Source organism: Euleptes europaea, chromosome 11 (assembly GCF_029931775.1).
Source record: "Euleptes europaea isolate rEulEur1 chromosome 11, rEulEur1.hap1, whole genome shotgun sequence".
NCBI lineage: Eukaryota > Metazoa > Chordata > Lepidosauria > Squamata > Sphaerodactylidae > Euleptes > Euleptes europaea.
The window spans coordinates 70,610,973-70,627,350 of record NC_079322.1 but is presented as its reverse complement, the minus strand read 5'-3'; the positions used below and the strand labels follow the sequence as shown (position 1 = coordinate 70,627,350).

The window sequence follows — 16,378 nt, the reverse complement described above, 5'->3', positions numbered from 1 at the left end:
CACTCCCCCCCCCCATTTCGTACCGAGCCTGCCAGGCGCCGCCATCTGGGGAAGAGTTTTTTCCCCCTCCCCCCCCCGAAGAAGCTGGATCCCTTCTGGATTGTACAACATTTGGGGAGGGGGCGCAGCTCGGCTTGTGTTTGGGGGCGATTCCCATCAACTATTTTTTTTCCTTTTTGCTAATGCCGTGGAAGGAAGAGCGAGAGGAAAAGGCGCCTCTCCGGCCCCGCTGAGATGTTACCGAGGAGGGGCTGACTTGGAGCAGGCGGTGAAATCCGAGGGGGGAGGAAGAAGAGGCGGGAGGGTCCGGGCGGCGAGCCCCCCCCCCCTCTCCCAGCGCCTGCCCTTGAGCCGAGACCCTTCCTCCCTTGCTTTTGTCCTTTCCAAAAAAACCACCACCCCCAGCAGCGGGGCCCCCTGCCCGCCCCGCCGCCCTGGACCGACCGAATGGCTTCCTTGTACCAGCGCTTCAGCGGGAAGATCAACACCTCCCGGTCTTTCCCCGCCGCCCCCGAAGCCAGCCGGCTGCTGGGCCCCCAGGGCGGCGAGGAGGACCCTTCGGCTGCTGCCCACGCCGCCGGCGGCGAGGGGAAGAGCCCGCGCCCCTTGCAAGGCGACGCCTCCCGGCCCCGCTTCCAGTACCAGGCGAGGCGGAGTGAGTGCGAGGAGGAAGATGTAAGCCAGCCCTGCCTGCCTTGCCTGCCGGGGTCGCGGTGCGCGTCTCTCTCTCTCTCTCTCTGTGTGTGTGTGGATGCGCGTCTCCGCGTTCTCTCGTGGGGCTTTGCCCTGCTGGTCTGTCGGTCGTTGCGCGTCCTCCCCCCCTTCCTTTGCAATTCTGGCGGCGCGTGTTTGTGTCTGGTTCCCAGCGGCCGTGTGCATGCATGTGTGCGAGAGATCGCAACAGAGCAAGGGCCATCGGAGCGTTGCAGCCCCGGGTCTGCTCAGAGGCTGGTTCTAGGTTGCATGAACGCACGAAGCTGCCTCCTGCCGAACCAGACCCTCGGTCCGTCAAAGTCGGTCTTGTCTGCTCAGACCGGCAGCGGCTCTCCGGGGTCTCAGGCGGAGGTCTGTAACATTACCTTCTCGCCTGCTCCCTTTAACTGGAGATGCCTGGGATTGAATCTGGGACCTTCTGCATGCCAGGCAGATGCTCCACCACTGAGCCACAGCCTCATCCCTAAAGGGAGCAAACGGTGTGTGTGTGTGAGAGAGAGAGACTTGGGTTGGAGTCTTTCTCCGCCTGTGCTTATTCCCCACAACCCCCCAGCTTTAGCATTTATCTTTTGATGGGGGGTGGGGTGGGAGAGAGCTCAATGGTAAACTCCATGGGACGTCTGGCTGACCCCCAATCACACTCGACTTGGAGGTGAGTGTCCCTGACCAGAATGGAACTGGTTTCCCCCTAATGTCCTCAGGGGGGCAATCCTACACACACCTGTTTGGGAGTCAGTCCCACTGAACTCCGTAGCACCTGCACAAATGCAGGGTCTTGGGATATCAGAGCCAGAGGTTGGGTGGATCATTTGGAGGGACTTTTCCTTCCAAGCTTCAGTCCTTCTGGGGAGAACTTTTTTCTTGCTCGAAATTCACCCCCTTTTGTATTTAAAGGGGGGAGGTCTGTCAAGAAAAACAACAACCAAACGACAATAAAAACCCAAACAGCTTTCAGAAGGTGCTGAAGTGTAAACTTGAGCAAACACGTTTTAAGCCCCCCCTTTCCTTTCTACTTTTGGGAGTAGAGATTTCAAAGATTTGCATTTGCATATTGCCTTAGTAACCAGTGACTCATCCAGGGCACTTGTCGGGTGCTAAGGCTGATGACAGCAATAGGAAAAGTTCCAGTCTTTTTGGACTGATGATGCCTTGTAGTTTTAAAGGAAAGTGGGGAACTTCTTTGGGGGGGGGGTCTGATTGATCACCACTGCCAGATTTAGCTGGGGATAACTTCACAGTATTTGGGCTGTACTTCTCTACAGCAGTCTCTTAGTATTTCTTCTGTTTGTTTGTGAAATGCATGTTTTCAAAGATTTAAAAGTCAGGAATGGGGAGGGGGATGTCAGAATGACTTTAAATAACTAACCCCCCTTCATAACAAAGGATATGCATTGCTCAGGCTTGTTTATTCCTCTAAAGTTCCCATCAGATCAGCAGCTGTGCTCAGCCTTAATTATAGAAGTCACTAGTAATTATCACGAACTGGTGATTGCCTGGAACATAAGGAAGGAGGAGGGTAAGACAATTCCTTTCTGTTTCACTTGCTCGGGGTCCCTGTTGAGAAAGGCATTGTGAAGGACTAATGGGGTTCTCTTTCTTCCCTGCTTATTTCTTGATTGAAGGAATTTGTGGGAGGTCGCTTAAAGTAAGGGTCTGTGTTTTGTTTTCCTATCGAGGAGACCGGCCCCCTTTAAAGGAGTCTCTGTGTTCTTTCTGTCGCTAAAACCAAATATGAGGCAACAAAGAGGAAACATCCACTACCTTTAAAAAGAGGTAAAGCCTCGTTAAAGTTTCACAGAGGGGGGAAAAAAGCAACAGAGGGGAGGAAAAGTTAAATTAAATTCACTCAGAATCGTAAAATTCTTCAAAAAGTGATTGTTTTGACTGTCTAGACTACTCCCACTAGATGGCAGTGTGAGAAAGCAAATTTGAAAAGAAATCTTTTTCCTATTGTTTTTTTTTAAAAAAAATGTTTAGCTTGGAACTGTTTCTTTCCCCCATTTTCTGATGGTCAAAAGCATGGAGTTGCAAAACAAATAGATTTTCACTTGTGCAAGTGATTTTTGTTGTTGGCACTTCTTAAAAACAATCCTTTCCCAAGGTTACGTGGCTATATCAGATAGAAAGCACAATTTGCAGTAAAAGCTTTCTTTCCCTGGCTCCTCACCCACACACCAAGTATCTGTCCTCTTCCTTCCTTCCTGATACTTTACTACATGGTAAGCAATTCAGGCCTTTCCCTTTTTGGTTTGATTATGACATATCAGAAGGCAGGAACTGACAAGAAGAGAAGTTTAACTCCCACTTTCCCATCCCATCTCATATAGTTGACTATCTAATTTGTACAATATAGTCATTATATTTTCTAAAAACTGGCTTTTACAACCTATTGACACCAAAAAAGCTGGGAGGCAAGCTGTTGAAAGTATGTATAGATAACACTGTATTTACTACAAGCTTTAGATAATGTTTAGATAAACGGAAGCTGTTTAGGAAGGATGACAGGGACTTGTAGCTTTGGGACAAAGATAGGGTTAATTGAAATACAAATGGGAAACTGAGATGTATGTGCTGGGCTAAAAAAAATCCTAGGTGGTCCTGCATTTCTTCTGCACACCTGAGGGTTGGCGGCTGCAGGAGCTGTCTCTGGTGCTGAAATGATTCCAGGCCAGCCAGTCAAGCTCTCCTGTTCCCTGGCAGGCTCTGCAGGGCCATTTAAAGGGAACCGACAGTTTTATTGGCCTTCTGAGGCTAGCTGTCAGCTAGTGAAGTGTGTTCATCTATGTACCCAAGCAGGATTCCTGACTTTGGTAACTGGGGTGGGGGTGGGGGGTGGAATCACAAAGAACAAAACAAAGTTTCTCCTCTTTGCATGTCGTATTGTGAGTTAAGACTGTTGCTAGCATGACCTCTTTGCAGAGCAGATTAATGTAGATTCCATCCTATAGCCCCTTTGGGGCGAGAAATGGTTATGCAAGAACAAGGACCAAAAAATGATTAAATGAAGTGCACATATGTGACTTTTGGATAGATTTATGCCAAATCCACTTTGCTACAGTAGCTAGAAATACTTCTAAATCCTGCTAATGCTGTGTGCGGTTATGCTTGATAACTGCTGCTGTGCTGATGATTGCATTATAAACCCCTTTCTGGAAGGATTAGTCTTCTAATATAAATTTCATATTAAATGCTAACCCTGAGCAAGGGAGCGTTTGCCTTTAATGAGGACATCCACATAAAGGTGGTTGAGCATATGGTTAGCACATCCAGTTCTTGGTGTCTCCAGTTAAAAGGTCTTAGGGTTGCTAGATGAGCAACCTGATATAAAGGAAATACTTGATTTTATATTCTGTTTTAAATTACATTCATCAGCTCAGTATAAATGAATGGATGGCTAAGAAAAGTTTATGGAGGGTTGTCATGATTTGAGTATTTAAAAATGTACAAAGTTCTATAACTATGATGTCTGGATTTTTAGAACCCAATTACTTTTATATTCTCTGGAAGTATTCATCTCATATTGTTTTGGTGGGAAAATTCTTTTTTCTTTTATGATATGTGAGTGCATCATGAGCCCCCAAGGTACTCAAAGGAAATTTATTTATTTGTTTGTTAAAACATTTATATCCTGCCTTTCCTCTTGGTTCAAAGCAGCTTACAATAATAGAAGAGTTGATTTTTATATGCTGACTTTCTCTACCTTTTTTTTTTTTTTAAAAAAAGGAGAATCAGACAGGCTTACAATCTCCTTCCCTTCCTCTCCCCACAACAGACACCTTGTGAAGTAGGTGGGGCCAAGCGAGTTCATAGAGAACTGTGACTGGCCCAAGGTCACCCAGCAGGCTTTATGTGTAGGAGTGGGGAAACCAACCCAGTTCACCAGATTAGAGTCTACCACTCCTAACGCCCCCCCCCCCATGCTGGCTAGTTAAAACATCCCCAGCTAAAAACAAAGATAAAATAGCAAGCCCCAAATCCCTCTCTCCTTAAGAGATGCCTGCTATTTAAACCTCATGAAAAACCCTGGCAAACAGGCAGACCATGCAGCATCTCCCGAAGATCTCCCTGGATGTCCCACCCTCTCCATTATAACCCAATGGTTGCCTTACAACCCCCTATTTCTGGTGTAGAGAGCTGGGGTGTGTATGTGGGTTTGGGGTGGCTCTGATCATAGAAGTTCCCAGTTCAGATTGTACCTTAACTATGAACTACTAAATAGCTTTAGAGATCAGTAATTCTTTCTTCTCCATCTGCAGTATGGAAGTAATACTGACCAACTTTGTAGGGTTTGTGAGTGGATATATCTGAAGCACTTTGGACTCTCCCAGTGGCTATAGAAATGCTGTTGCTGTTATTAACTGTACATATAATTTAGATTTCCTCGCATGTTATGTTTACTTTAAAATGCAAAGATCACATAAGCATAATATCTGTGCATGAGGTAGTTTCAGACCTTCTTGCTCAAATTAATTGATATGGATATGATACAGTAACTAGAGATGAAACAGGAGTAACTGCAGAACACTATAAGGGGAGAACATTAATTTATAAATTTGGCACTGCACTCGTACTTTTCCTTTTTGAGATTAATGTTTTCCATACTGGAATACAGATGGGTGGTTTTCTGCATATTGGCATGGAATATTCTCCCCGACCCATGACATAGATCTTTCTCTTCTCCATCTATCCCCCACCCCCACTTTGTGGTTAAAATGATTAATGAGCTTAATTTCTGGAGGCAACTGCCAAAGGTGCTGAGTAAGACGTACATGCTGATTGTGTATAACCCTGTTCCTTTTAATTACTGAGATGATAATAATGCATTAATCAAGTACGTAAGAAATTCAGCACTTCTCCCTAATGCAAAATATTGATTAATTTCATAAGACTTCAAGAATAAAAGTGATAATCATGGTAATCCTTTTAAAATTAAATCCATGATAAGTAATTTCTGGTAGAGGGGGATTGGATGTCAGGGAGCAGTCCATAAAGCTGGCCAAATGCTTTTCAATCCTTTCTTCTTCATCATTCACCATAATTTGCCTCCTTTATATACTGCAATGGGAAGTTTCCCTGAGTAAAAATCACAGAATTGGTCCAAAAAGCAGTAGGTTTCTGTCTTGTTCTAAGACTGAAAAGGGTCTTTGCAGGGGAGTAGTAATTTGTATGCTGGCACCAAGTCACCAAAAATGTGGGCAGACTTGGCAATCCCATTCTGCTCTGCTTCTGCCTCCATGATTGGCAGTGTCTATTGTAAATAAAATGATGTACTCTCAGATAAGCTTCTTATTACTACATCATAAGCTAATTAACACTGCCTAAGTATGTATGACATCTTTGGGAGCCAGCGTGGTGTAGTGGTTAAGAGCAGTGGTTTGGACTGGTGGACTCTGATCTGGAGAACCAGCTTTAATTCCCAATCCTCCACATGAGCGGCGGATGCTAATCTGGTGAACTGGATTTGTTTCCCCACTCCTACACAAGAAACCTGCTGAGTGACCTTGGGCTAGTCACACTCTCTCAGCCCCACCTACTTCACAGGATGTCTGTTGTGGGGAGGGGAAGGGAAGGTGATTGTAAGCTGGTTTGATTCTTCCCTAAGTGGGAGAGAAATATAAAAACTAACTCTTCTTCTTGTGATTTAGGAAACCAAGCCACATGAGCCAGTGCCACCAATGAGACATTTTGTTGCACGCATATCACATTTTTTTAACCTGGCCTTCCTCTAGGGAGCTCGGGTGGTGCACATACTACATAGTTTCATGCAGAAACAGCGTGCACAGACCCACCTGGGCTCCCACACCCCTCCCAAACCACCTGCTGCCAGCCGGGCTGAGGGGCTCTCACCGCACAGGGTGCACGCCACTTGTGCCAAGCCAGCAGGACCAGCCTCCTCCCCTCAGTGATCCCACCCAGGTTGCAAACTCGGCCTCAGTTGAATCAGGGCCATTGCTTCCTTAGAGCCAGCATGGTATAGTGGTTGAGAGTGGTAGTTTGGAGCAGTGGACTTTGATCTGGAGAACCGGGTTTGATTCCTCACTGCTCCACATGAACGGTGGAGGCTAATCTGGTGAACTGGATTTTTTTCCCCACTCCTACACATGAAGCCAGCTGGGTGACCTTGGGCTAGTCACAACTCTCTTAAATCCCTCTCAGCCCCACCTACCTCACAGGGTGTCTGTTGTGGGGAGGGGAAGGGAAGGTGATTGTAAGCCGGTTTGATTCTTCCTTAAATGCTATACAAAGTCATCATATAAAATCCTCCTCCTCATTCTCCTCCTCTTCCTTCTTCCCCCCTCCTTACCTGTAGTACAGGTCCTTGAAATCCTCCAGGAGAGAGCAGGCCCATGTGACGTTGCTCTCCTGTCACTGAAATATTTAATAGTGTTCAATTAGCAGAGTTTGGCATCTTTTCAGATGTCTTCTGGCATTTATTCAGACTTCATTTAAAGTTCATGGAAATGTAGGTTGGTGTTATATATTTGTGAAGGTTGATACATTTTTCACTTGTTTATACTTAGGTGTACTCACTGTGTAACTCACATGAAGTTTTGATAGGTTAGCTTGTAATTGTGGCTCAATTCAAATCCCATGTCAAACTATGGTTAATTAGTATGATGCCTGGTATGCCATTGGTATAATATCTGAATTGATCCAGTTAAGAGTTTCTAACTATAGGCATTGTCCTGTTTCTTTGTTGATTTTAAAATCACTTCACCTGTTAATGTAAGTCTTTGTAATAATAATCAGTATTTGATGCTATATCCATTCACAAACACAGTGTCCTTTATGGAACATAACTGCAAAAAAGCAAACTGAGGAGAAGCTGAGATTTGTAATGGCTATATAAGCCATATTAGTATCAAGTTCTTGAGTTAAAAGTAATGTACACTGTGGGCTGGGAGGTAAATGAAGGAAGGAGAAGGGTCTTCCCAGGCAGAAGCAAATCAAAATGTCCTCTAATACAGTGGCTTTAACAAACTGAAAGAATTGCTATGATTATGGAACATGTGAAAATGCTAGCAACCTGACAGCCAAGACTCTGAGTGTGATTGTTTCTCCCCAAACCCGCATTTTCTCCACAATCAAAAGATTTCCCAAAGGGTAACGAACTGCTGTAGTAAGTGTCGATATTTGAGACAAGAGAAGTATAACTAAGAATAATAAAAATATGGATGTTCTTGAACATTGGCACTGACGTATCTGCCTGCAGTACTGATATAGCGTCCTTGCCATCGCTTCATAACTTCATGGCTTATACACTTGCCAGACATCACAGCAAGGGTTAGTATCAGTGAGAAAATCTTCATTATTATTTGCAATATTTGTCACAAAATGCTGCCATCTCCACAAATGTTTGGGCATTTGCTGATTGTTTGGTGTACATGAAGGCCAATGGCATACAATGAATGGCTTTGTGTGCATGCCATTTAAATTAGCACATCCAAAAATTTGGAGTGGGATGTCATGGAGGAGGTCATGTCTCACTGAGTGGCTGAACCACCTCCTTTGAGAGCGCCACATCATGCCTTGAGAGTCCTGGATCTATTGCATCCTCAATGCCTGGGTAAGACATGTTACACCTCAAGCACAAATGGTGAAAAAGAGCATAACTGTCAACAGGCTACATGTGACCCTCCATTCAGAATACTATACAATTCCTTCAGACAGCTAAGCAGGGTTGGTCCTGGTTAGTACTTGGATGGGAGACCACCAAGGAATACCAGGGTCATTATACAGAGGAAGACAATGGCAAACCGTCTCTGTTAGTCTCTTGCCTTGAACATCCTACTGGGTTGCCATAAGTTGACTATATCATGATGGCACTTTACACATACACATGGTTGTGGCCATCACAACCTCCACTAAGAACATAAGAAAAGCCCTGCTGGATCACACCAAGGCCCATCAAGTCCAGCAGTCTGTTCACACAGTGGCCAACCAGGTGCCTCTAGGAAGCCCACAAACAAGACCACTGCAGCAGCACCAACCTGCCTGTGTTCCACAGCACCTAATATATTCAGCATGCTCCTCTGATCCTGGAGAGAATAGGTATGCATCATGACTAGTATCCATTTTGACTAGTAGCCATGGATAGCCCTTTCCGCCTCGAACATGTCCACTCCCCTCTTAAAGCCTTCCAAGTTGGCAGCCATCACCATATTTTGGGGCAGGGAGTTCCACAATTTAAATATGCGTTGTGTGAAAACGCATAGTTTTCAAACATCAGTGAATTCCACAGTTCAGTTATTTGTTGAGTAAAAAACTACTTCCTTTTCTCTATCCTGAATCTATTTGCTAACCATTTTATTGGGTATCCCCGAGTTCTAGGGTTAGGTTTGGGGGGGTTGGTCATGGGACCTTCTGCATGCAAAGCAGATGCTGTACCACTTGGCCACAGCCCTGTCCAGAAAGCCATTGACACTCATAAGTGGCCAAAAGCAAAACATCATGCATTAGCATTTTGTAATAAGACCATGTGGCAAGGAGTGTGCACTCAGAAGTATTTTGTTATTTAGGGGTTTTTTAATGCTCTCTTTCCTGAGGAGCCTGCCTGAGTTGGCTTACAAAATCAATATACTTAATTCTCAACATTGCAAAATTTATGGATACTTAAATCCAGATATTAGAGCCATGAACAGACCCCCCGATTATAGAAGCAGTGCCTTTAGTTTTAATTTGCTCTCAGTGGCCATTGTGGGGGTTGCTAGGCAACCACAACAATATTGCCAGCCTTCAAGCCTTTGGTTCTTATAGCCAGGGAGAGCGGGCTATAAGTCCAATAAAATAAATAAATAAATTCTGTTAGTAAAAGGTGGTCAGAAGGGGCAGGACTTTTTCCAGGGCTGTTTCAGCTTTTAAGGGAGGGATTCATTGGGGCCAGGCCTGTGAGCAACCACTAGGTGACTTGATCTTATGTGACTTGCATAATTCACCCAGGACTGGTTGCCTGCTACTTGCTCAACAGGCATCATCCCACAAAAGCTGATGTGTGATAGTGGTTAGAGTTTCCAACAAGGATCTGGAAGACCCAGGTTTGAGTTACCACTTTGCTGTGGAAGCTCACTGACCTTAGGCCAGTAACACATTCTCAGCTTAACCTACCTCACAGGAGTATTGTGAGGAGAAAAGGGAGAAAAGGAAAATGATGTAAGCTGCTTTGGGTCCCCATTAGAGAGAAAGGCAGAGTAAATGAAGTAAATAAATAATACATATAGCTGAAAATAGGGGGAAGATAAAAGGTAGATTGGCTGGTGGATGGTAAAGAGAGAAGGAAACAGGGAAATATATGGCTATGGTGGCTACCAGGAGGAGGGGGAAAGGAAATAGCGTGGGGCAGGGATACAGGGGGAAATGAGGTGCCCCCCCACAAGTCCTGGTGTGTTTACCACTATGCAACTGGGCCTGGCAGCTGGCACTGTGCAACTTGGCCCAGCCCAGGGGGAGGGAAGGAGGGACAGCTGAAGATGGGGGCAAATAAAGGTAGGCTGGCTGATGAGTGGAAAGGAGAGAAGGAAGCCGGAAGAGGGGATTGGCTATGGGGGCTTTCAAGGAAGGGAAAGAGACAGTAGTGGAGGAGGGGGAAATCAGATGCCCCCTGCAAATCCTTAAAACCCAGCATTAAAAAAAAAAACCATTGAGAGAATTAAAGAAAACAACCTAAATCACTCAGCAGCTTAAAATTTTGAGACTAAAAGTGCGTGATAAAATAATTTTAAAAGGTCAGCCCTTTCACTGAAATCCTGGATAAACAAACACATTTTGGCCTTGTGCCTATAAACAAGTAACATAGGCACCTGGTGAGCCTCAAGGGGAACAGCACTCCACAGATGAGGTGCCACTACTGAAAAAGCCCTGTCTCTGGTTGCCACCCATGTCACCTCTGAAGGCAGGGATATGGCAGTCAGGGCATTGTGAGGCATTCCTTAACTGGCAGGCTGGACAATATGGGAGGAGGCAGTCCTTCAAGTAAGTAAGTCCCATTCATCTGATTCAAGATGCGATCCCATGCACAATTTACTTAGGTACTTACGGGGGTTTGATTCCCCATTCCTCCACATGAGCAGCGGAGGCTAATCTGGTGAACTGGATTTGTTTCCCCACTCCTACACACGAAGCCAGCTGGGGGACCTTGGGCTAGCCACTCTCTCTCAGCCCCACCTACCTCACAGGGTATCTGTTGTGGGGTGGGGGCAGGGAAGGTGATTGTAAGCCGGTTTGATTCTGCCTTATGTGGTAGAGAAAGTCGGCATATAAAAACCAACTCTTCTTCTTTCTCCTCCTCCTCCTCCTCCTCCTCCTCCTCCTCCTCCTCAGTGGGACTTGCTTCTAAGTGAGATTGAGCTACCCTATAGCTTGTTTAAGATTTTAGTTCAATTATTCTTTATTTGATGCTCCTGTCATTTCCATTACCTTTCTGAAAGGAAAACAAAACAAGATTGAGTGAAGATTCTACTGACGGCTTTCTATAACTTAGTATGAATCAGTGGTCCCCATTTGTGCTCGATTTCTAAGTTACTGAGTATCCAAAAAAAAAAAAAAATTACAGGTGCAATCTCTTATTATCTTCTCCTAGCTTGCATAGCAGTTTATCATATTAATCATCTGAGGCATTTGCAATTCAATAATCTGGGGCATTTGCTGTTCCATCTGTTAGAGAGGATGATGGGCGTGAACGTTAAAGGACTTTATAATGCCTTACAGTGATACTGTCAATAAGTTTGGTCTGCCCTGAAACCACTGTTTCATTCAGTTGCAGCAGAGCTTGGCAATACTCATGTGGTGATTTTTCACAAAGCATTAAGAGCTACATGACCTTAATATCCATACCCAGGGATGCATAGCCAGTATGCCCTGATCCTTTGCTGCTGCTTGGTGAATAGCGCCTTTTGACCTGAATACTGAATTATTCAATCACTTTTACCTATTTGCAAGGCTATTGAGTCAGTTTCCTGAGATTCTGCTGAAGCGGGTCAGTGCGTTTCAGATGACTATACCCTTAGAAGCAACCGCTTCCTGAGAAGTGGTATGTTATTTTATTCAGTTAGTCACACTAAGCAGGACTCAACTACTTTACTCACATAAAAATGAGTCTTTTTATTGAATTGTTTCAATGTAATTTAATGTATATATGTATATATGCAAGTATTACAAAGTCTTAAAATTCAGTAACAATGTATACTATAAAGCAAGCAAGTTCTACATACTATTCAGTTTTAAAATCCAATACTTATAATATAACAGTTAAAAGTCTGATTTAGTTCAAAAATTCTGATTCACAATATCTAGAATAATATATTTAAACCCATACATACCCAATAGCCAATGTTCTGAGACACTCTGAGAGAGGTCTGAGATTCTAGCCCTTCTGTGCCTTTATTTATACTGTTTAAGTCACCTTCAATGGGTTTGAACCTTGAGCTCGAGCAGGATACAGTTGTACAGCACATGCTCTGTGGCTTCCGTTTATGCTACCATATAAGGACTTCCCCTTCCACCAGGCTATTTTGCTAAACTGTAAACAGTCAGTTTTGAGTCATGTTATCTCTCAATATTTTTAATTTTACCACCATTCTCATCTCCTGGATAATTAGAATAAAATGAACCTATTTATAAGTTTCTACCATCATTTTATCATATTAAAACCTAATATAATGGTACAGTACATTAGTCAGCAAAATACAAGGTTGTAGGACAGACGTTTGTGAAGATGATGTCCTTTAAGTACAGGAATACAAGTGGAATTCCTGCATGACACTTCAAGGATAGAATGCTAATAGTATTCTAGGTCCTTCAAGGATAAAGGACAAGCATTGAGTTCGGTGACATTTAAGTCGTTCAAGGATAAGGTGCAAGCATTGTTCTGGCTTGTCACATTTGTCCTTGGCCAAGAATGCTCAGGCTTGTATCTTTTTAAATGGGCTTTTATGAGCTGTTAGAGTTTTACATTGAACAATTCTGCAAATGTACAACATTAATACAGTAGTTTGTATGCCCTAATATGTCAAAGCCTGTAACATTGCCTTCTAGACTTCTGATTAAGGGACTGGAGCCTGCATGGTGTAGTGGTTAATAGTGGTGGTTTGGTGCGGTGGACTCTTATCTGGAGAACCGGGTTTGATTCCCCACTCCTCCACATGAGTGGCGGAGGCTAATCTGGTGAACCGGAATTGTTTCCCCACTCCTACACACGAAGCCAGCTGAGTGACCTTGGACTAGTCACAGCTCTGTCAGCCCCACTTACCTCACAGGGTGTCTGTTGTGGGGAGGGGAAGGATTGCAAGCCAGTTTGAGTCTCCCTTAAGTGGTAGAGAAAGTCGGCATATAAAAACCAACTCTTCTTCCTCTTCCTCTTCTTCTTCTTCTTCCCCCCTAATTCCTGTCCTCTACTTTTCTGCCATCTACCCTGTTACTTGCCAAGTTCTACTCTGCAATGAAACCCCCATTCTTTTTGCAATCATAATAGTCAATGCAGACAAATTTGCTTTTTTTTTCTTGTTCTCATGGAGTTTCTTGGCTTGGCTTGGCTTTTTTTGAGTGCAAAAAAATTACGTCTGCTCCTTGCATAGATCGAAGCTAGCTAGATTTGCCTGCACTGGGAGGGCGAAAGGTCTTACCATTTGTTACAGTATGCCAGTAGAGCTGGGAGCTGATAATCACCCTAAATACGTGCTTTCTTTTATCTAACAAGAGCTAATAAGCATCTGCTGTTTGGAAAATGTCAGACAGAGCCAGAGTGCATGCAATTAGAGCAGGGTAATGTAGCACACAGAAAGGATATACACGGTTCTGCTTCTTTTTGGCTGGAAAAGTGCTGTGTTGCATGAGCAAGCGGGTTATTGGCTGCCCAGCACAGGGCTGGGAGTTGCGAGAGATGGAAACGGGAGCTAATGTGATGAAGTGACAAGGTTAGACTAGGGGGACATGAAAACGTACTTTTCAGGCTCTTGATAGATGGGAGAGTTGCCTGTGGTACAAGTCAGATATTTATAAGGTTAGGGAAAGTCAAGGAGGAAAGAAATGGGAGAAGATTCAGAAGATCTATCTGGCAGTGTAGATGTCCTTTCCTGATGTTATAAACCAGAGATTTGGGGTTATGGCATGTCACTCTATTTTCAGAGCTTACTTTGGGTCATCCGGAAGCGATATAGTTCCTATGAAAATCATTGATTTATTTTGCTGACTGCCAGCACATTTTGTATACTCCTTGGCATGAATCGTATCAAAGCATGTCCAAGGCAGGAACTGCAGAGAGAGACTGCCAAGAAACAGCATGAAAAGGATTTTAATTTCAAATTTTTCAGTGACTGCCACTAACTCTACAGGAAATGGACTTGGCACATATTTGTATCTACCATACAGTACAAAGATTCACCCCCCTCCCCCCAGCTGATATCAGTAAGCATTATTTTTGCCTCTGTAGTATTAGGAATTTTAAAAAATAGAAAAATCACAACATGCATTTTAAGACACACTGGTTTCTTGCAGTTTATGTATAATTAACCAAGATTGTCTGATTCTTTGGGTCCTACCAAGTCACTCTCTCTCTCTTTGTCTCCCCAAATCCGAAATGTGACTCTTAATGGAAAATGACACCTGGATGTTCCCTAATTCTTCACTAGAGAAAGGGGCACTTTATGGTCTCCCATGTGCTCTTTTTACATGGCTTCTTGTTAGAGTGCCCCCCTTGTCCACATGGGAAGTAGGCAGTTTTCTAGAAGCTTTGGAGCCTTAAGAAGAAGCTGTTGAACAGATTCCTCAGTAGATGACAGTGACCACCCTGGGGGAAGACCAGGAGGCTCAGCGGTCACCTGACACTACTGGACCTCCTCCAGACCCATAGCTTCTTTCAGTCCCAGAGCCCCTGGATCCCAAGGCATCAATTGAAGGACCTGCCCTTGAAGGCTTACCTCCAGGAGCTGCTGCCAACACACTGGACATAGTGCTAATATGAGTTGATGCATTTCTGCATTTCTGTTTCTGTGATTTATCTGTCAGGGGTTTTCCTGCAGAATCCAAGAGGTCCAAATCCTTTAAAGATGATTGGAAAGAAGAAACTAAGCTAACAAAGAAGGTGAAGGTTATTTCTTCTGTGGCATAGATTTCGGTCTATAAGGCTGGCTTCTAACTTCTGTGGTCACTGGGTGCATTAACAAAGAAGAAAATCTGGCTGAAGAGAGAGGAGGTGCTTGAGAGAAACAGCAATGATAGGAGTACAGAATATAGAGCGTGCCAGGAGGAAGTGAATGACTGTAGGCAACAGTCCACAGCAAATATACCATTCCAGCTCATTTACTCCAGACCAAGCCCCAAAAGGCATAGTGCCTAAAATTAAGGGAGGAAAATGCCTCCTTGATGAATAAAAATGCAGCTAATTTTCTTGAGTACATTATTGCTAGTGCTTTTCTTTTGGCTTACAATCATCTATCTGATTTGTTCATAATGTCGCAGAACACAGTAGGGGGTTTAAGTACGTCTGACTAAGATTGCCAAGAAGCCTGAGACGAAGGAACTGAAAGGAACAAATTTGGGTTATGACGAAGTTTTAAAAATGGTACTTGAAAAGTTCAGGAACAGCATGTAGCTATCAGGCAGTTCAAGGACACAAAACTCTTAATAAATTGAACCCTCTTGTATTAGAGACATAATATAAATTTCAATATGCATCTTTAAAATTTCACACATGCATACAAGACCTGTAATAACAGACCTTTCTTGGTTGCAACAGAACTCTGTCTACTGGTCGTCAATCCACTTGGTTGTTTTTTTCCCCCTCATTTCATTCACTTTTGTGTAGCAATTCAGTTTTTCAGTGTTTGCATTGTTATTAGTTGTGTGTTTGAGTAGTAATGATGCCCCCCAAAAAGGTATTCCTGCAGGTTTCGATGCATGGTGTGTATATGTGAAGTGTGTTGAAAACAATACCATCAGTTTCTTTTGCGGATTAAGTTGCAACCGAAAGTGAGCCGTTACATTTTGAAATTTTATAAATGTTATGAGTGCGCTTTGTTTTGTGTGTATACCGACCTGTCTAGTACAGTTCTATCCCAGTTTCCTCCAAGGAGTCCTGTGTAGTGGACCCTCCACTGTTTTATCCTCACAACCTTGCAAGACAGGTTAGGCTGAAACTGAGGTCACTCAGTGAAGTCCTTAGCCACTATACCACACTGTCCCATTTATGTCTTTATAGGTTCCGAGTAATCAGTTTTGTCAGCAACTATCTCTGTGCCCAACTACTGTTGATCTAAATATATAATGTATTTCCTTGGGTGGGGGGTGTCTGGTTATTGAAGAAAGGTTGAAGGTTCAGTTGAAGAAAGGTTGAAGGTTCAGTTCCTTTCAGTTGGGTATGTATAACCTGAAGAGGAGAAGACTGAGAGGTGATATGATAACCATCTTCAAGTACTTGAAGGGCTGTCATATAGAGGAGGGTGCCGAGTTGTTTTCTGTTGCCCCAGAAGGTCGGACCAGAACCGATGGGTTGAAATTAAATCAAAAGACTTTCCGTCTAGATATTAGGAAGAATTTTCTAACAGTTTGAGCAGTTCCTCAGTGGAACAGGCTTCCTCAGGAGGTGGTAAACTCTCCTTCCCTGGAGGTTTTTAAGCAGAGCCTAGATGGCTATCTGTCAGCAATGCTGATTTTATGAGCTTCTTGAATGAGA

The 16,378-nt window shown here is 43.8% G+C and overlaps 1 protein-coding gene across 1 annotated transcript in view; it reads left to right on the top strand.

The window, feature by feature from the left end:
* Nucleotides 1-447: 447 nt before the first annotated feature.
* DPP6 (dipeptidyl peptidase like 6) overlaps nt 448-16,378 on the top strand; it is a 442,706-nt gene continuing 426,775 nt past the window's right edge. The window contains exon 1 of the mRNA XM_056856977.1: nt 448-675. Within this exon, the coding sequence (XP_056712955.1) occupies nt 448-675 (228 nt within the window). The remainder of the gene's footprint in view (nt 676-16,378) is intronic.